The sequence below is a fragment of the Narcine bancroftii genome, chromosome 1 (genome assembly GCF_036971445.1).
Source record: "Narcine bancroftii isolate sNarBan1 chromosome 1, sNarBan1.hap1, whole genome shotgun sequence".
Taxonomy (NCBI): Eukaryota; Metazoa; Chordata; class Chondrichthyes; order Torpediniformes; family Narcinidae; genus Narcine; species Narcine bancroftii.
This window is the reverse complement of record NC_091469.1, coordinates 276,633,847-276,655,217: the sequence shown is the minus strand read 5'-3', so window position 1 is coordinate 276,655,217 and position 21,371 is coordinate 276,633,847. Positions and strand designations below refer to the sequence as shown.

Genomic DNA, 21,371 nt, shown 5'->3' with positions numbered 1-21,371 from the left:
ATCACAATCAAAACTGAATTTAAAGCTCAATTCTATTACACAAATGTTTATTTTGATCTTTAATAATCAGCTGACATCCTATTCAACAATATTTTGGTAAATTTGGACAATAAATTTGGCCGAATGTGTGTGTTTGCTAAATTTGGTTTTACAATACGGTTAACAAAGTGTGATTTATGGAAATGGTATCCTGTGATGCATGTTTTAATAAAAACTTGAATGGTAAATGACAATAAAGCTTCACAGATCTTAAACTTAATAAACTTTCCCAAATAAAATTGCACAATGGTGGACTCCAACAATTATCCAAAAGCAATTCTCTAACAATGTACACTAAATTTCTTACAACGTGATGTTAATAGAAAGTCTGAGATATCAAAACCATTACCTTTCAACCTGAAGTGGGTGATTCCCTTTATTATATACTTTCCAGGAATGGAAAAAGTGTGTTATACAAAATGTCTTGGCCTACTTACCAGTAAGTTGGTGACAATACCCGATTTGGAACTAAATATATATTGGATCATTGGTGAACTGAACATCTTGATTTTGAATATTTGTTTGGATCTTCATTTACTTTGAAGTTAAAACATGGAATATATGCTTTGATGACAAGATGATAAAATTAATTTTCTGCCATTGAAGGGTGCAACAGGGGGGCGGTGCTGATGTTTGATTGGGTGCATAACACCCATTCTGCACCACTTGGTCATATATATTTTTGCTGACGACCCTTCCTCCAAAGTCCCCTCCATCAGACTAACCCCCACCCTCCAATTTGTAGTCCATGTGAGTTCAGGTGTTAAATCTGCAAGGGTGTCTCTAATAGAGAAAAACTAATGGATGAAAGACCATGATATTGGGTGACATGGTTAACATTGTGGTTAGCGTAACGCTGTTACAATGCCAGCAATCGGGACCAGGATTTGAATCTTGCTCTGTCTAAAAGGAGTTTGTCCATTCTCCCTATGTCTGCATGGATTTTCCTGGGGGGTTTCGGTTTCCTCCCACCATTAAAAATGTACTGGGAGTTGTATGTCAATTAGGCGGCATGGGATTGTGGGCCGAAAGGGCCTGTTACCATGCTGAATGTCTTAATTTAAATTTAAAATTTACATACTCTATTTGATGGCATATAAGACCCACTTTTTTCCCAAAAATTGGGTCAAAAATATCCCCCGGGTCTTGTATGAGAAGTTGAAATTAGGGTGATAATTAATCCAACAGTGATCATCACTGGGTGCCTCAGTGTCAGGAAGGCAGGGATCCCCTGCTGTCCGCCCGTATTGCCGCCTGGGCCCGGTATCAGGGAGGGAGGGATCCCTTGCTGTCCACTCAGCATTACTGCAATGGATGCTGGAGCAGGTCGTCATCTACGTTCCAAGTTTCACAGCTTCACGGGCCATCTTCCCTTGAATGGCCCGTGCTTTCCGAAGTTGCTGCCGCTCATTTTCCCCAGTGAGAATGCTGACCACGGCATCCCCTGCCAACAACGCAAGACTGTGGTTTCCAGAGCTACCACCACCATTCACTTCCATCAGTGAGAAGGCTGACCATGTCAGCCCCTGCCAGCAGTGCAAGAGGTTCATGAGGAACCCGTTTGCCAACACCTGCAGGTTGCCAGTGGGAACCCCGGGCCCTAGGGCTTGGTGGCCTGCCAAGGAGGAGCTGCATAGTAAAGTGAGTGAGAACTGAATTAAAGACATTCTGCTTACTCATAAATACACAAAAGAATTCTTAATATTCCCTGCTGAAATGGGGGTGGGGTGTGTATTATATGCCCATGGGTTTTGTATGCCGTCATATATGGTATTTTAACATGTGAGGCATGCTCATTTCTGAATTTGTTCCAGCTATGCCTAGGCTTGGATGTCAGAGACAAGCTGATCTGTAAGGATTCTCCACAGAACCACCAGCAAATGGTATGTACATTTAGGCCTATCCAGATCAGAAGAGTCATCGAAACCTAATACAGTCAAAATATAATAATCCTTATGAATAGATAAAAATATTTTGTCATCACGCTTATATTGTCAAACTATTCACGATGCATCCTATTGTGATGCCAGAATAAATTTCAAGTTCAATTCTATCATTCTGGCTTTCTTACATTTAAAAAATAATTTAAATTTCTAATTTTCATTTCATGTTGACTTTAAAATGCATCCAACCTACTCCTTCAATCCTCAACTTGACAGAACAAAAAAGCACTGCAGAGATCGAATTTTTCCAGACACATTAAAACCTCTATTGTTACCTTTCATTCATCTCAAGAGCCTAAAGCATTAAAACTCTTCCTTGAATCTCTAAATTCAGCAACCAGATTGCACCCTTTTTATTGTTCCCACTGATGATTCAACTTCTCTCTTTACAAAGGCCGTACCTGCAATTTAAAACTCAGCACATACAACTTCAAAGTGTGGTCTTGAACATCTGAAAAATTCAGTTTATTTATACTCTGAACTATTTCAAAAATCTATTAAAACTATTAAAATTCTTGGATTTCAGGCTTGCATTATTTCTCGAATCCTGCAGCATAGAAACAGGTCCTTCAGCATACTGAATTCATACCAATCATCAAGCAAACATTTTACACCTGTCCCACATTTCCATCAACTCTCCCAAGATTTTACAACTTACTGACACACAAAGAGCAATTTACTGTGGCCAATCAACTTACCAACCCGCATGTTTTTGGGAGGGAACTGGAGCACCTGGGGGAAAATTGGGTTGTTGGAGTTGTGAGGCAGCAAACCGCTAAACTGTACCCCATGTTGTCACTTATTATGTATTTCAGACCCTCAAACGTATATCTAAATCACGTTACATAGATTTGATTTGATCTCCATCTATTGCCTGAGAATTCATTGACCAAGTAATTCTGTTTCTCTTTGATTATCCCATATTGCTGAGCGTAATTGGCTGAATCACTCAATTTGGCACAACTATTAAGGTAGAAAACAAGCAATATCCTGCTCTCTACCTTTTTAACATTGATCACCATCAAATTCACTGGAAATCAATTTCTTCTCTGTTGCCTCCATACCACATTGCCATCTTGCCACTCAGCTCTATAGCTACTTCAACTTCCATACATTCACTTATGAATTATTTCGGGAAAATTTTAGAAATGCAGCTTAGACCGTGCAACTTATTTTAAACATTGAAGTTGGGAGCAGATGTGGACCAGATTTGATTCCCTTCTGTCAATTAATAATTATAGCCAATCACAGACTTATTTCTGCCAAACTGCACTAACCTTTTTAAATCTAGAATCTACTTATCCCTGCCTTAAAAATATTCAAAGACCTGTTTCCACCACTCTTTGAGGAAAAGTTCCTCAGACCCACAACCTTCTGAGAGAAAGGTATTTCAAAGACAATGATTCCTCAGATATAGATTCCATCATAAGAGGAAACATCCTCTTCTCCTCCATCTTGTTAACACTTTTCAAAATTGATTTATTTCAATCAAGGTTCCTAACACTTTTCCACTCTCCATCTACAAGTGTAGCTGGTCTAATTTATCCTCATTAGACAAATGATACATCTGGACATCTGTCCAGGCACCTTCTCTGAACTGATTCCAATATACTCTTCTATAAATAGAGACTGACACTGTACACAGCATTCCACATGAGGCCACACCAATGTCTCATACAAAATATTTCTTTTTACTTTATCAGGAATTCTTAGCAGTGTGGAGGAACAGGGGAATCTTAGAGTCCAAATCCATAGATCCCTCAAAGTTGCTGCTCAGGTTGAGAGGGTGGTTAAGAAGGAAAATGTTGTGCTGGCCTTCATTAGTCAGGCAATTGAGTTCAAGTGAAACGTGAAAGTCTGCACATGCTGTTAAAATTGTAGTAAAAGCACAAGAATGCTGGAGGAACTCAGCAGATCTTGTAGCTTCCATAGGAGATAAAGATATATAACTGATGTTTTGGTCCTGAGCCTTTCAAGGTATGAGTAAACAAAGCAGGCAGGCTCTTGAATTAAATGGCTGGGGAGAAGGAAAGAAAGGGTGAGAGTAAGAATAAAGACCAACAGATAAAAGGAGTAAATTGATACAGATAGGAGGATAGGTGAGAGGAAAGATAGAATTTATTTGGGGAGAGGTTGGCTCTGTTAATGCAGAGCTGAGGGAAGGATTATGAAGGCTCCTTGGGAAAGGCACTGCAGAAGGATTGTGAAATAGTTTTATTCATGTCATTGTGGCTGAATGGCCTGTCCTGTGCTGAACTGTTCAATCCACAACACCCGTAACCTTCATAAATAATGTAATATATTTGTCAGATATACCTTGACAGGAAAATTACTTGATCTCCTTATCAAGTCTTTACAGTTGATCTCTTTTGTCTTTATTTCATCAATGCTCATCAATTCCACAAAGCTAGGTAATTTCTAATTTAAAACTTAATACAGGGGTTATCTCTAGTTTTGCTCCAAACTGGTTTCAAACTGCTTTCTCCATTGTATCACATTTCTTGAAGCATTATTCCATATTGATGACATTAAATATTTACTTACTCTTTCTATAAAGCACTGCAGGAACCATTTAGTGGTGTATATTCCTGTAGACATCTGCTCTTTGTCCTGTAATGTAAAAATTACAAATACAAGTTAGAAAACTAGTATATCTGCTTATTCATGTTGGATCAATCAGAAAGAAGATTCTTGCTCTATTGGCAGTCTTTTCTTATTATTGAATAAATTAAAAAATAAATGTAGCATGCATATAGCATGGTTATCATTGCATTTAATGCAAAGCTATTATAGCCAGCGACCCAGGTTTAAATTTGCCAGTCTGTCAGGAGTTGGAACATTTTCCCCATGTCCGCGTGAGTTTTCTCTGGGTGTTCCAGTTTCCTCCCACTTTCCAAAGATGTATGAGGTTAGTAGGTTAATTGGTCACATAGGTGTATTTAGGCAGTGTATGCTCATGGGCTAGAAGGGCCAGTTACTGTGCTGTATCTCTATATAATATAAACTAGCATTTTAAATACTCTTTGCTATGGAAACATAGTGCTGATGTAGGTTCATAATGGTAAAATGCCTCTGAATGATAAATATAACACATATATATTCTCAATTCAATACATTCTTTTGGGCAATTTAGAACTGTATTTTTTAATAAGGTAATTTTAACATAAAGTTGCAAAAGTGTTTTACACTTATTAACTGCATAATGGTAAGCGCCTAAGGAACTTATTAACAATCTGAGAATCATATATTCAATAGCATCAGGGGAATAAAACGGAATATTTTGTAAATTAAAAACAATTATGAAGGCTCCTCATAATATCCAAAAAAAAACCCCCCACCAAATTGGTTCACAATTACCCCACTGGCAAGGGAACCTGTCACTCTAACCAATACTAGATTACATGACTATATATGGATTCCTAGACTATATATGGATTTTTCAGAATTGCTTTGCCTATGTTATGTGCAATATATTTGTTTTCTTTAAACACTGACTTAACTTTGAGATAGCATTAATTCTTATCTAGGGTAAAGGAATTTCAAACCTCCACTGATCCTTCAGGACAAGTATAAATCCCTGGATCTTATGGAGTTGCAACTATGTCATAGTCAAGCCAAAGGTCTATTTTTAGTCTATTCATTCCCATTAACCTATGAATTCTCATGCATCATGAAGTTTCAAATTTGCAACCAAATACTGTTATATAAGTGTTTACAAACTATTTCTTACATTCTGACACTCAATAGTATATTGAAGTACAGTAGAAAGCCTTCTGGTTTTCTGATCTGATGAACATGAACATTTTGAAACAATATAAAGTGTATCCATTACATACAAAACCTCAAGCCAAGCTACAGTATAAGCTGTATCAGTGGACGATGGCGTTGGCATCCTCACAAATGTGGAAAATTTCCCAGGTTTGTTTCATCCAGAAAAAAGCTGGACAATTTCAATTGCAACCCAGTTAACTTTTTCATCAGCAAAATGACTGCTGGTATCATCGGCCCTGCTATCACACAGGATTTGCCAATAACCCATTCAATGAAGTTGAACATCTTCTGGAACAAACCTCATTGCCACTCTGGTACAACAATGAATAGTTGAAGCCTAGAGATAAGATTGACTGACCATATTAAAGAGCCTTGATGAAAATGAAGTCATTGTGAATCAAACTTTTCAATTGCTGTACAAAGGAAGTGAACTGGATATTGAAAGTCAATTGCTTCAGAAGAAAAGGAGAGTGCTCCAGTTGTATCAGGTTGCGTCCAGGATTCATTAAGACCCAGATCTTCGGTTGAGATCTGCCTGCATTTAGTAGGAAGCTGAAGTTGCAATAGCGACTGCTTAGCATTCTTTGATGAGCTGGCCAAATGCCTGAGTAAGTTGGGCATATTGACCTCAGGGTGGAACTTGTGCAGCTTGGTCTTCATTGGTACATGGTAAATGTCATTTGAGAAGACTGATAAAGTATTGATGATCTCAGCATTGAAGCTCTCCTACAAAACCCATTTCTCAATTTTCCTTAAGCTTATGTGAAAAGGTATTATAGACATGCTCCAGCAACAAATATGTGGGACATAGGCAGGAAAACTGGGTCTTCAGCCATTTTATACTAATCCTACATTAATCCCATTGTTAAAATTCTCCCCACTTTCCATTAAGTCTTCCATCTTTTGGCATCCTTTCAATTACACAGAACAAATACATTTGTTCCCCACTTACATAATTTACCACCTCCCCTGAGTTGCATACTAAGCCTGAGACTTTGTTTCCTTTTGCAATCTCATTCCCTCTGAGGCCTCCTGACAGTCACTATGATGCACGTATGCCAACAATTCTCGGGAGGGAGGGAGAGTGAGAGTGAGAGAGAGAGAGAGAGAGAGAGAGAAAAAAAGAGAGAGAGAATTAGCGAGAAAGAGAATTAGTGAGAGAGAGAATTAGCGAGAGAGAATTAGCGAGAGAGGGAATTAGCGAGAGAGAGAATTAGCGAGAGAGAGAATTAGCAAGAGAGAGAATTAGCGAGAGAGAGAATTAACGAGAGGGAATTAGCGAGAGAGCCACATGATATAGAGAGAGTGAGAAAGAGAGAGAGTGGATATGGCAGCCAAGGCATCTTTCAGGATGTGGGTTGTCAGGGAAGCCAGCAGTATCCCTGATGACTTCATCTGTGAGAAGTGCATCCAGCTGCAGCTCCTGAAAAACCGAGTTAAGGAAATAGAGCTGGCATTAGAACTCCAGATCATTTGGGAGGCAGAAGATGTGATTAACAGGAGTTACAGGACACTATCACACCTAGGAGGCAGGAGTACATCAACAGTGATTGCTGCCATTGGAGAGCAGCAGCAATCATCAAAGACTCACAGCACCCAGCATATGCTCTGTTCTCACTGCTGTCATCCGCTCCTCTATCAGACTCCTCAACGACAAACTCAACCAGAGACTCATTTAAACACTCTTACATTTGCATTTTATTGATTTTTCTTTGTTGTCTCTGTATTGCACAGTCAGTTGTTTACATTCTTTACCTGTTAACAGTTCTTTTGATTGTTTACATATTTATGATATGTACAGTTTACTTTTTGCATTACCAATTAGTGGTAATTCTGCCACGCCTGCAGGGAAAAGGAATCTCAGGGTTGTTTGTGACATCATGAAATCTGACCTGTTCCAATGGGGCGGTTTGGATCTGAATTGGAGGGTGACAAATATCTTTGTGGAGAGGTTTGCTCGTGCTGCTCCAGTAGGGTTAAACTAGATTTGCAGTGGGAGGGGATCCAGAGTGCCAAAACTGATGGAGGAGTGGAGGAGGGAAAAGATAATGTTAAAAATTGCATGCACTGTGGCGCTCTGCGCAGCTGGAGAAAGCATAGTCACCACACCAAAGGTCATTAATGACTGTTTATTCAAATTCAGTGCGTGCCCCTTTAAGGGCATTGTGGGTTCAGCCACTATGTGCATGGTGACATCATAATCACTGCCCAGGGCACGCGCTGGAAGGGAGGCTGGAGTCAGGCTGGTGTGATGGGGGTGGCAGAGTTAGGTTGGCCAGTCTTTTGCAGAGGTCCGCTAGCAGCTCACCTTCTTTGCATTGGCCTCTGGGCCGAAAAATTTGCCTGGTAGGGAGAGTGGCGCGCCATATACTATCTCTGCCAACGAGGCTTACAGGTCTTCCTTGGCCACCGTTCTGATCCCAAGGAGGACCCAGGGTAACTTGTCTGCCCAGTCTAGGCCGGAAAGTCTTACCATCAGAGTGGACTTTAAGTGTTGTGGAACCTCTCCACCAAGCCGTTAAACTGTAGGTGTAGGCCGTGGTGTGGTGGAGTGTTACCCCAAAAGCTTCACCAGCTAAGTCCATATGCAGAGGTAAACTGGGCGCCTTTCGCTCGTGATGTGTGTCGGCACGCTGAAACAAGCGATCCACTGGCTGACCAGGGCTCTGGCATACCTCTCTGCCGATGCCTCATGGACCGGGATGGCTTCCGCCCATCTCGTTGCTCTGTCCACTATCATAAAAAGGTAGCGCAACTCTATGGACACCGGCAGGGGGACCATGACATCCACGTGGATTTGCTGGAACCTCCGCGTTGCCGAGTCAAAATGTTGGATAGAGGCCTGCGTGTGCCTGTGAATTTTAGAAGCCCGGCACCTAAAGCAGTTCCGGGCCAATTCCACTATCTCTTTTTTGAGCCCATGCCAGACGAATCATTGTGCCACCATCCTCACGGTTGCCTTTATTGAAGGATAAGCGCGATCATGGATCGAACTGATAACCCTCGCCCTCCACTCCTGTGGAATTACTGGGCGCGGTGGGCCAGTGGAGGTGTCGCAGAGCAGCACCTGAGGAGAGTTGGGTAGCCGGATATCCTCAAGGAGCAGACCCGAGATGACAGTCCGGAGGGCTTGTGTTTTGGCATCCATGCTGTTGGCTGGGCGGGAGAGCATGTCAATGACCATATTGTCTTTGCCCGTCCTGTGCCGGATGTCCGTGGTATATTCGGATACAAAGGAAAGGTGTCGCTGCTGCCTGGCCAACCACGAGTCCTTGGCCATAGCCAGTGCTTGGGTGAGGGGCTTAAGATCAGAGAAGACTGTGAAAGTTCTGCCCTCCAAGAAATAACGAAAGTGGCGGATGGCCAGGTACAGCGCCAGCAGCTCCCAGTTGAATGCGCTGTATTTAAGCTCCGGTGACTGCAACTACTTACTGAAAAAGGCCAGCGGGTGCCATTATCCATCGAGCCACTGTTCCAATACATCCCCGACTGCCGTAGCCAAAGCGTCGACTGAAAGTGCCATGAGCTTCCGTTGCTCTGGCGAGGGCCTGTTTTCCTGCTGTGAAGGCCTCGTCCACCTCCTCTGACCTGGCTACGGTCTTCTCCTTTGCCGCAATCAGCGCAGACAGAAGGCACATGGTCCGGGTGGCGCTGGGGATGAATCTATGGTAGAAATTTACCATCCCCACAAATTCCTGTAGGCCTTTAAGGGTGGAGGGTTTGGGAAAACGCTGGATGGCTGCCACTTTCTCCAGTGCTGGAGATGCCCCAGACGCTGAGATGGTGTGCCCCAGGAACTGCAATGTTTGTTTCCCAAACTGGCATTTGGCCTTGTTGACCGTGAGGCCGAACTCTGCCAGCCGGGCAAACAGAGTACGGAGATGGGCCTTCGTGGCTGCGGCTGGTGACCAGAATGTCATCCAGGTAGATAAAGGCAAAGTCCAAATCCCTATCCACCGTGTCCATGAGGCGCTGGAAGGTCTGGGGCACATTCTTTAACCAGAACGGCATCTGGAGGAACTCAAATAGGCCGAAAGGGGTGATAATAGCAGTCTTTCCAATGTCATCGGAATGAACTGCAATCTGGTGGTATCCCCGCACTAAGTCGACCTTAGAAAAGAACTGCGCTGTGGAGGTTGCCGCGAAGTCCTGGATATAGGGGACTGGGTACCTGTCTGGAGTTGTGGCGTCGTTTAACCGCCTGTAGGCTCCACAGGGCCTCCATCCACCAGATGATTTCAGGACCATGTGTAGAGGCACCGCCCAGGCACTGTCTGACCACCGGACGATGACCAACTCCTGGAGCCTGGAGAATTCCTCCTTCGCCTGATTCAATTTTTCTGGTAGCGGGCGTCTAGCTCTGGTGTGCAACGGAGGGCCTTTTGTGGCGATGTAGTGAAACACTCCGTGTCGGAGGAAAGCGACGTCGGAGCGTGGCTCCAGGATGGCGGGAAACTCACTGTGAATCTCAGAGTACTTGTTGCTGGTGGCGGCTACTGCGACAATTCTGGCTCTGTCATCATCCGCCATGCCCAGCTGCACTGAGTGAAAAGTGCAGGTGTTGAGCAGCCTCCTGCCCCTCACGTCCACCAGCAGGCCGTGAGCCCTCAGGAAGTCGGCCCCCAACAGCGTGGTGCCCACCGAGGCCAGCATGAACCTCCAGGTGAATTGTTCTTCCCTGATCTGTATCAGTGCTCTATGTGTACCATAGGTCTTGATTACGGAGCTGTTGGCCTCCCGCAGGGTTGGACTGGGAGATTGGGTACGAGTCTCCAGTGCTGTAGGGTGCAGGGCGTTCAACTTGGCCCGTGTCCACCAGGAACCGGCGGCCTGTGGATCTGTCTGTGACATGAAGGAGGCTGTTCACATGGCCAACTCACAGCCATCAACGGCGGCTAGCCTGGTCATTTCCCTAAAAATTGCAGGGTTGCCGGCACTTATGGGCTTGTGCTCCCCAGTGCTGGTGGTAAAAGCACCATGTTGACTGGGTTTCCTCTGGCTTGTGCTTGGGGGAAGCCTGCGGTTGACAGGATCCTGGTTTGGAAACCTGGCTGAGGGCCGCCTCGTTTTCCCACCTTGTACGCCAGAGGGCATCTGCCCAGGCTGTGGCCTTATGGGGGTCAGTGAAGTCCTCTTCAGACAAATGTAGCTGGATATCGTCTGGCGTTTGTTCCATGAAAATATGGCGGAAGAGGAAACATGGCTTGTGATCCTCTGCCAGAGCCAGCATCTCGTCCATCATGGCTGAAGGGCTGCGTTCACCTAACTCGTCCAGGTGTAAAAGCCTGGAAGCACGCTGCTGGGGGGTAAGGGCAAATTTCCCCAGGAGCAGGTTTTTGAGGGCAGTATATTTGCCCTCTGCTGGTGGTCGATGCATGAGGTCGTCCACCCTCGCTGCCATCTCCTAATTCAGCGCGCTTTCGACGTGGTTGAACTTCGTGGCATTGGCTGAGATGTTGCGCAGGTGGAATTGTGCCTCCGTCTGCCCGAACCATGTTCATGGGCGATGGGACCAGAAAGGGGGAACCTTGAGGGCTACAGCATTTACCTCAGCTGTGTCCATCGTTAAATGGGTCCAGACAGACGTCTGGGCCCATCGGGGTCACCACTGTGGCGCTCTGCGCAGCTGAAGAAAGCACAGTCACCACACCAAAGGTTGTTAATGACTGTTTATTTGAATTCAGTATGTGCCCCTTTAAGGGCAGCGTGGGCTCAGCCACCACATGCGTGGTGACATCATAATTGCTGCCCAGGTTGTGCACTGGAAGGGAGGCTGGAGTCAGGGAGAACCCCTGACAACACCATCTTCCCATGGCTGCCCCGCCATGTGGCGATACATGCGGGGCCGGTTCGCCATGAGAATGAGCGCCACCACAGCAAAAGTAGAAGTCAACGGGTTGAACGTGGTGGTGGAAAAGTTCTTGCGTGCATCTATTTCAATGCAAGGCGTATTGTAGGAAAGGCAGATTGGCATGTGGAATAATGACATTGTGGCCATCAGTGAAACGTGGTTGCAGGAGGGGCATGACTGGCAGCACAATGATCCTTAAATACTTGTAAATCTTGTTTTGAAAGCTTTGGTTTGTTTGGCGATCACCTGTGAGTTTTTCTAATACTCTGTACTTGTAATTGGGATTTTTATTGGATGCTATCCTTACTTGGTGCTAATTGATCTTTCTCTTCATTGTTATCAAACCTAAATTGTGCTCTTGAATATTTGTCATCGTGGCTATCCCTTGAGATCAAGGATGATGGACTCCATTCCGTTGATCTATTTATGTGCTCTCAAGTGCTTACGAGTCCAATCTTGGTGTTGAAAGATCTCCTGCATTCAGGGTAGGTAGTTCCAGATGGTAGATCAGGCTTTGGTTGTTGCTGCCACTCTTTCCATTTACTTATCTTTTCTTCTAATTCTGCACATCTGTTGGCTTAGAAAGTAGCTTTTCCTTCTCAGATGATGGGTTTCAAGAGTTTCCTGTCCTTTGGCATTGGTTTCTTAATTATTGATGTTGATTTTACATTTCTTCATCTTGGATTTTAAGATGTCTTTGAATCTCTTCTGTTGTCCACCTCTTTTATGTTTGCCTTCTTTAAGGAGGGAGTAGAAGATTTGTTTTGGCAGATGTTCATCTTCCACCTGAACAACATGACTGTTCCATCTTAGTTGGTTCTTAAAGATGTAGGCTTCAATGCCTGTTGTTTTTGCTTCATTTAGCGCACTGACATTAGCTCTTCTGTCTTCCCAGCTGACATTTGAGATGTTTCAAAGACAGGATTGATGGAACTTTTTAAATGCCTTCAGATGTTGTCAGTATTTTGTCCAGGTTTCTGATGCATACAGAAGCATTGGGATCACCATTGCTTTGTACATTTTCTTTCTTTGGCTTGGCTTCGCGGACGAAGATTTATGGAGGGGGTAAAAAGTCCACGTCAGCTGCAGGCTCGTTTGTGGCTGACAAGTCCAATGCGGGACAGGCAGACACGATTGCAGCGGTTGCAGGGGAAAATTGGTTGGTTGGGGTTGGGTGTTGGGTTTCTCCTCCTTTGCCCCTTGTCAGCGAGGCGGGCTCCGCGGTCTTCTTCAAAGGAGGCCGCTGCCCGCCAAACTGTGAGGCGCCAAGATGCACGGTCCGAGGCGCTATCAACCCACTGGCGGTGGTCATTTTAATGACCATTCAAATGTCATGATCATAAAAGATTCTTATTTGGAGATGTTCAAAAGCCATTCCAGCGCATTTAAGATGATGTTGGATCTTGTCATTGAGATTGACAAGAAAGAGAAGTGACTTCCAAGATACGGAAAGTCGTCCACATTTTCCAAGATCGTTTCCCTTGAATGTCAGAGATAACCTGTTAGTCTGCTCACAGATGAACCCTTCTCATTGTACCAAGCATTTGGTGACAAATAAACTTAAGTTTATTTAAGTTTACTTGAAATTAGCTCAAATGATATCTTTGGGTCATTTGCAGTGTCCTTCATTATGAAGATTGATGCCAAAAATTGATTTAACATGGTCAATTTTTCAGGTGCCAGGGTTAACAGTTTCTGAATGGTTGTAATACATTCTCAAAGGGGATGCTGCACAGCCAGAGGTCAGTTTGCATATTTGAATAGGTCAGAAAATGGATGAGATCTGCTGTGTTAATTTAGGGAACTTGGAATGAGACTAAAAAGCTGAAGTTCAAGGGTAGAAACTTTGAAATATTCCTGGAGCCAAGTACTGGTATTAGCAAAAGAAAAATAGGGCAGATAAATGAGTGTTTGAGGAGCTGGAGGAGAGGGAAAGGATTCAGGTTTTTCTATCACTGGGATCTCTTCTGGGGCAGTATGACCTGTACAAGAGGCACTGAAGGAGGACTAATATTCAGGCAGTGAGATTTGCCAGTGATACTTGGGGAGGTTTAAACTTGATTGGCAAGGGGATGGGAGCCAGAGTAGATTGAGGCTGATGAGAAGTTGGAGGCTAATACTGTACTCAAGGAGAGCAAGACAGGAGAGGCAGGAGTATGGCAAAGAGAAAGACCCGAGGTTTAAAATGTATTTATTTCAGTGTGAGAGGTCTAACATGTAAGGCAGATGAACAGAGGGCATGGATGGCTCAGGAGACTGGGACATAATGGCCATAACAGAAACATAGCTGAGAGGACAAGACAGGCTGTTTAATAGTTCAGGATGCAGATGCCACAGGCATGATCGAGGAGCAGGTATGAGAAGAGGGGTGTGGGGGTGGTGGTCATTGCCTTTTTGATCAGAGAAAACACAACTTTAGTTCTTAGGTAGGATATTCTTGGGATATTGTAACATTTAGTAAAACTGTGGATGACATTAAAATTGGGTAGAACATAGAAACAAGGTGGAAATGATCGCTTTGATGGGGCTGTATCATGGGCTCACAAATAATCAACTGGAATTGAAAGAGGAGGTGCAGCAAGAATAATAGGGTAGTATTATTTGGAAATTTTAGATTCCCTAATCTTGACTGGGGTACCCAGATTACAAAGGAATTGGATGGGATGTAATTTGTTAAGAATGTCTAACAAAGGATCTTCAATCAGCAGGGCTCGAGCTGAGAGAATGCAACATTTGACTTCCTTTTAGGGAATGAGAAAAGGCTGGATGTCAACAGTGGAAGAGTATTTTGGCATCAGTGACCATAACTCCATTGATTTTAAAATAGCTATGGAAAAAGATGGAATTGGTTCATAAATTGAAGTCCTGAATTAGGGAAAGGCTGATTTTGGAGCAATTTGGCAAAAACTTGCAGAAGTTGATTGGGAGAGGATTGTTGCAAGCAAGAGATGGTTGGAAAATATGATGTTTTTAAAGGTCAAATAGCAAGAGAGTTCAGGCACTGCATGTTCCTGTTAGGGTGTAGCGAAGGCTGGAAGAGATATTGAAGTTCTGGTCAGGAAAGGGGAGATACATGTCAGATTTACATCTGGATTAAACAAATCTCTCAGTGAGTAAAAGAAGTATAGTCATAATAGCTGCAAGACTACAAAGGCAAGGTCTCTCAACTTCCAAGTGACAGGGATCTCCCAGTGACTAACCATTTCAGTTTTGCGTCCCACTCTGTTGACTACATGGGGCAGCCTCATGCACTCACAATACGCTTGCCATATTCATTCACTTCGCTGCCAACTTTCACACTGATCTCAAATTCACCTGGTCCCTCTCTAACAACACTCTCTCCTTTCTGGATCTTTCTGTTTCTATCTCGGGAGACAAGCTTTCCACCAAAATATATAACAAACTGATCAACTCCCCAACTATCTTGACTACACTTCCTCACAATTCCTCCGTCTCCACCACATCTGTTCCCAAGATGAGGTTATCCAGTCCAGATCTTCTGCTTTCTTGGACAAATGTGGCTTTCCCTCCACCACCATTAACTCAGCCTTCACTCACAGCTCCTCATTTTCCTGCTCATCTGCCCTAGCCCCCTCAATTCCCCTTGTCCTCACCCACCACCCCACCAGCCTCTATATCCAACACATTATCTTCAAGAATTTAAGGCACTTACAACAGTATCCCATGACCAGACACATTTTCCCCTCTGTGACTCCCAGGTGACATCATCCCTCCCTAATAATTGCACCCCCCCCACCCCCGCCTAGTACCTTCTCCTATGGCTGCAGGAGGTGCCACATTTGTGCCTACACCTTTTCCCTCACCACAGTCTGGGGCACCAAACTGGCCTTTCAAGTGAAATAACACCTCACTTCTGTATCCTCAGGATTGATTTAATGCATCTGGTGCTCCCTTTGTGGCCTTCTCTAAAATCGGAGAAAATAGGTGAAGACTGGAAGATCGCTTCACTGAGCACCTTCGTTTTGTCCGCACCAGTGACAGGGATCTCCCAGTAGCTAACCATTTCAGTTTTGCGTCCCACTCGCATATTTGCGTGTCTGTCCATAGACTCATGTACTATCCCACCAAAACCACCCATAAATTGGAGAAACAACACCTGATTTTATGTCTGGGCACTCTCCAATCGGATGACATTAACATCGACTTTTCCGGTTTCTGCTAACCTGCTTTCCTATCCTCCTTCCCTTCTTTTCCCCCATCTTCTTTCTTTGGCTCTTCACCCCTTCCCTCTCTATTCACCCAGCCATCCCTCCTTCCCTTGCTTGCTGTTGTGTCCACCTTCCCTTCTCCACCTATTACCTCCTACATTTGTGACCACTCCTCCCACTTTACCTTTTATATTCAGACACCTGCTGACATTTTACTATACCTTGATGAAGGGCTCAAGTTTGAAACATCTGTTATATATTTTTATCTTGCTATATAAAGGATACTGTTTGACCTTCTGAGTTTCTCCTGCTTTGCGTTTTTACCTCAACCACGGTGTCTGTAGGCTTTTGTGTTTTACTTCCAAGTGTAGTAGTATGCTTAAGAGGGAAATCAAAAGGACAAAGTGAGGACAAGAAATGGAGCTGGCCAGTAGCTGAAAGGAAAATCCCATGAGATTTTACATATTAATGAATGGCTAGGGAGAAAATTGGTCTCATGAAAGATCAAATGTGTGGAGCTAAAGGAGTTAGGTGGGTGCTTGAATTAATTTACAGTCTTTACTGTGAAGAAAATAAAAGAATTGAATGAAATTAGTGGCAATGTCCTGGACCACATTAGAACAAGGGAGATCTTGGCAGACTTGGAGCATATTAAAGTTGACAAATCCCTAGGGCTTGATGAAGTGCACCTTTTGGGAAGCTAGGGAAGAAATTCCAGAGGCCCTTATTGAGACATTTACATCATCTTTGGCCTCGGGTGAAGCACTGGAAGTCTGGATGGTGACTAATGTTGTGCTATTATTTAAAAAGACAGCAAAGACAAACCAGGAACAGCAGGCCAGTGAACTTGATGTCAGTGAAAAATTGCTGGATGGGATACTGAGGGACAGGATTTATAGTCAGGGACAGATTGGAGGTCATCAGCATGAATTCATGCATGCCATGTTGTATTTCATGAATCTGATATTTTGAAGATGTGAGAAAGAAGACTGATGCAGGCAGGGCAGTAGGCAAAGCATTTATTGACTTCATGAAAGCCTTTGATAAGGTCCCAAATGGCAGTTTAGTCTGGAAAGTTTGATCACTTGTGATCCAATGGGAGCTGGCCCATTGGATTCTAAACTGACAGCAGAAGGAGACAGAGGCTAGCAGTGCAAGGATGTTTTTTTCTGATTGCAGGCCAGTAACTAGTAGTGTAGTTCAGGGGTCAGTACTGGGTCTACTGTTGTTTTTCATCCATATTAATGATTTGGATGTCAATGTAATTAAGATAATTCATAAAATTGATGGTGTAGTGGACAACGATGAAGGATAGCCAAGTTAAAAACTGGAAAAGAGGCCCAAGGAGTGGCATATAGAATTTGATTCTGACAAGCATGACATATTACACTTTGATCAATTAAACCAAGGCAGGACTTACATCATGATGGTAGGGCACTGAAAAGTGTTTGAGAACAGAGAAACCTTGGGGTGCAGGTACATAGTTCCTTGAAGGTGGAAACTCAGGTGGTGGTAAAGAAGTCATTTGGCACACTTGCTTTATTGGGCAGTGTATAAAGTACAAAAATTTGGACCTCATGATTCAGCTGTACAACATGTTGACTATGGTGTGCATTTCTGGTTGCCCAGCTATAGGAAGGACATCAATTAGTTGAAATTGGTGCAGAGGAGATTCACAAGGATTTTGCTGGGACTGGTAGAATTAAATTCCTAGGCAAGGTTACATATGCTGAGTCTTTATGCTGCACAGCTGAAGGAGGGTAAGGGATGATTTTATAGAGGTTTCAAAATTATAAAGGGCACGGATAAAGTGAATGCCCATTTATTCTTTCCCAGAATAAATGAATCTAGAACAAGAGGACATAGGCTTAAGATGAGAAGGGAAAGATTTTAAAGGGGGACATGAGAGGCAAGTTTTTTTCCACTCAGAGGGAGGTCTGTAACTGCCAGAGGAAACTGTTTAAATGGGTACAATCACAACATTCAAAAGGCATTTGGACAGATTTATGAATAGGAAATGCTTAGGAGGGTATTGACCAAATGCAGGAAAGTGGGACCAGCCAGAATGTCAACTTGATTACCTTGGTTGAATTGGGCTGAAGGGCCTGTATGACTATCTCTACCACTTTTGTTGTTTTCTGCTATTAATATATCAGCCTTGTTCTTGAGATACAACACCTATCTCAGCTGCTTCCTTTCTATTTAATTAAAACTATGACTGTTTATTTTAGTATTGCATGCAGATTTTCTTTCAAAATCAATCTCCTCTCTTCTTTCAAAAATTTTAAGCTTTTGCTGCTGAATCTGCCCTTGCCCGAGTTTTCAATTTAACATTACCTTTGACACACATTTTCTCATTGAATCCTTTCTAACTGGGACGAATACCAGTTCTGTGTTCTGGAATATCTATTTGAAAATGTTTCAATGTTCATCAACTGTCCTGTCTCTTAGCTTATTTTCGGAGTCCACCTTGGACAAACCCACCTTTCTACCTGTCCTTAATCAAGTTGAAGACAGTGGTGTTCACCCTTAAATTGCAACTGAAATTCTATCCCATTGTGGTCCTCTGAGTGAGAACTCACACTAAATCTTCCTCATTATTTATGATGAGATATCAAATAGCCTGTTCCCCGGTTGGTTCCATAACATACTTTTAGAAGAAGCAATCTATGACATACTCTGTAAATTCTTCTTAATATCCTTGCCATATTAGTTCATCCAATCAGAATACAGATTAAAATCTCCCATGACAATTGCATTTTTGGTCAAACATGCCCCAGATAGCTCCCCGTGAGAGGTCATGTTTTGAGAATGCATAGACGATTCCTACTCATGTTTCCTTTCCCCTGGTTTCCATGATTTCAACCCAAACACATTCTTCATTACTATCCATTGCCTCTCCAGCATGAGTTATATCTTCCTTGATGCTATCCTGTCTCCTGTCCTCTTTGTTTGTTCTTTTGCAACATTGTATAACCTGAAAAATTGAACATCCAGAATAAAAAGAGAAAATGTTGGAAATACTCAGCAAGTTAGGCCACATCTGTGTGAAGAGAAACAGAGTTAACATTTTGGGCCTAAGGAGGTAAACAAGAAATCTGCAAACACAGGGGCCCAGTGCAGTACTCAAAAGTGCTGGAGAAACTCAGTAGGTTACACAGTATCCATAGAAACCACAAGGCAGTGGAAGTTTCGGGCTTGAGCCCTTCTTCAGGAGTGTCAAAAATTAGGCAGACACCTGAATATAAAGGTTAGGAGAGGCAAGGTAAAGGGAAAGGAGAGAAGCACAGGCTAATAGGTAAGGGGGAAGAAAGGAAAGAAACTGAGAAGTGACGGGGGAGAAGGCAGTGCGTTAAGAAAGATAGATCTCTGATAAGAGAAGAAAGGGAAGTGGCTGGGGAGCTGGAGGAAGGGAGACAGAGGGAAAGTAAGACCAGGGAAGGGTGTTAACAGAAAGTGGAGAAGTTGACATTAATGCTGTCTAGTTGGAAACTGTCAAGATGAATACAAGGTGTTGTTTCTCCAATTTACAAGAGGCCTTAACTTGGCAGTACGAGTCATTGAAGTGGTGGCCACTGGGAGGTCCTTACTGTTAAAGTGAACAGAGTGAAGGTGCTCAAATAAGCAATCTCCCAAAGTGTATCCAGTCTCCCTGATGTAAAGGCTGCATTTGGAGCATTGGATGCAGTAAATGACCTCAACAGATTCACAGGTAGAGTGTTGGCAAAGAAGTTTCTTAAGCTGTATGCAAGGTGGAGTATCTCTGATAGAGTAAAACTAGGTATAAATTGTAAGAATGATTATCTCATTACCTCAAATTTACCCAATCATAGATATTTACTTCTAATCCACACCTGCAGTGCAACATGCTTCTTTAGTCTTCGTCCGACTTTCAAAGGTTTTTTTTGCTTGAAATGTTAACTCTTCTCTTCTTATCACAGATGTCTGACTTGCTGAGTATTTCCAACATTCTCTTTTTATTTTTGATTTGCAGTTTCTGTTATCTTTGCTTATGTATTGAGCACCCAGACTTCATCAACCTACAACTATACCTCCGTTACATATATCTGTAATACTAGTGTCATTCCACTAATATTGATCAGTTACTCACTATTAATACTTCGATGGACATCATTGACTTGTGACTTAAATGACAAGAACAAGTCAGAGGCAAAGTATCCTGCATAGAATACACTTCCTGAATCTTTTCTACCATATGCAGGACATATCAGGAGTGTGATAGTGGACTGATTGGCCAGTCAAAACACTCCCATGCAACATTATGGTATATGGAGGAATACATGCATCTTGGAGAGGGTACATACACCCTCCACATGCATCTTGTCGAGGGCTTTGCACCAACTCTGGAGCATGGAAATTAAGGGCAAATCTATTGGCACACTCTTACCTGAATCATAATGTTGGATCTGATGACTGATACCTTCATTGCAGCAGAAGCCAGTGATTGTTTGGGTGGTGCAATGGAAGGTCAGTAATCTGCCACATAAACTCATCTTGCCTGTGGTTACTAAAGTTCAAAGTGACATGCAGGATGTTATAGCAAGCTTGCAATCTGTTGTCTAACAGTATACAAGTATTGCTGAGTCAATGTTGTGGGGGAGTGGTTATAGCTTCATGGAGCACAAATCTGCAGTCCTCATACTTGTGAATATGCCATTGCTGGTTTCAATATTCCTTTACTCATCCTGGTAAATTTCCAGGTCCCCTCCAAACGCTGATCTTTGGGACCAATATATTCAGATACAGGTTACATTTTGATCCATTCAGTTGCCTGACATGTATAATTTTGATGTTTTAATAATTCCTCCAAAAAGTATCAAGCCAAGGAAGAGCAAAAAAGAAAATGAAGGAATAAAAGAATAAACCAAGAGCTAATGTATTTTTGCAGAAACTCCATAACAAAAATAGATCTTCTTACCAAATGTTTTTTGAGCTTTGGCATGAGTTTACTTAAAATCTGATCATGGTGTCCCTGAAATCTTTGGAGCTTTGGAAATCCAGGAATGAAAAATCCTGTAAATAATATTTAAAAAAAAAGATAAATAGTGAAACAAATTAGGCTTTTCTGGTTAAATGGTGGAAATATATTCAGCAGTATTCCTTCCAAATGCTGCTCACCTGACCAGCAACAATTAAATGTCAACGACTTTCCACTCCGTCCTCTGCTACATGCCCAAGAGCCATTGCTGGCAAGGCAAGCCACCAACTTTCTGTTCTCTGAAAATGGGCAGGCTCCAGGGAGGGACAAAAGCATGCACCAGCAGCTGTTCCATATTATTTGTATGAACCTTTTGGCTCTATTTCAGATGGACCTTGGCGCACCATGTTCAGGAATATCCAGGGAATTTAGAGACCAATCTCAATTTCCATCTCATACAAATTCATGCTATGATCAAAGATCAACCCATGCTTGAAAAAAATAATTGCAATATTAATTAAGTGGAAAAAATCTGACAACCGGTGCATAATTTAGGACCAGGAATTATTCATCCTTGGCTTGTTTTGGTTTATTTTGGCAGTCAAGAAATAATTTGATGCAACCAGTTTAATATCTGTTCATTTCTCATAGGTTACTTT

At 42.8% G+C, this 21,371-nt stretch overlaps 1 protein-coding gene across 6 annotated transcripts in view; it reads right to left on the bottom strand.

The window, feature by feature from the left end:
- LOC138744187 (USP6 N-terminal-like protein) overlaps positions 1–21,371 on the bottom strand; it is a 190,144-nt gene that overhangs the window by 54,005 nt on the left and 114,768 nt on the right. For 5 of the 6 annotated variants that reach the window (XM_069899988.1, XM_069899942.1, XM_069899962.1 and 2 more), the window contains 3 exons: positions 20,713–20,807; positions 16,098–16,151; positions 4,527–4,592 (listed from right to left, as the gene is read on the bottom strand). In XM_069899988.1, coding sequence (XP_069756089.1) covers positions 4,527–4,592; positions 16,098–16,151; positions 20,713–20,807 — 215 coding nt within the window. The remainder of the gene's footprint in view (positions 1–4,526; positions 4,593–16,097; positions 16,152–20,712; positions 20,808–21,371) is intronic. The other variant, XM_069899952.1, reaches the window with a different exon arrangement.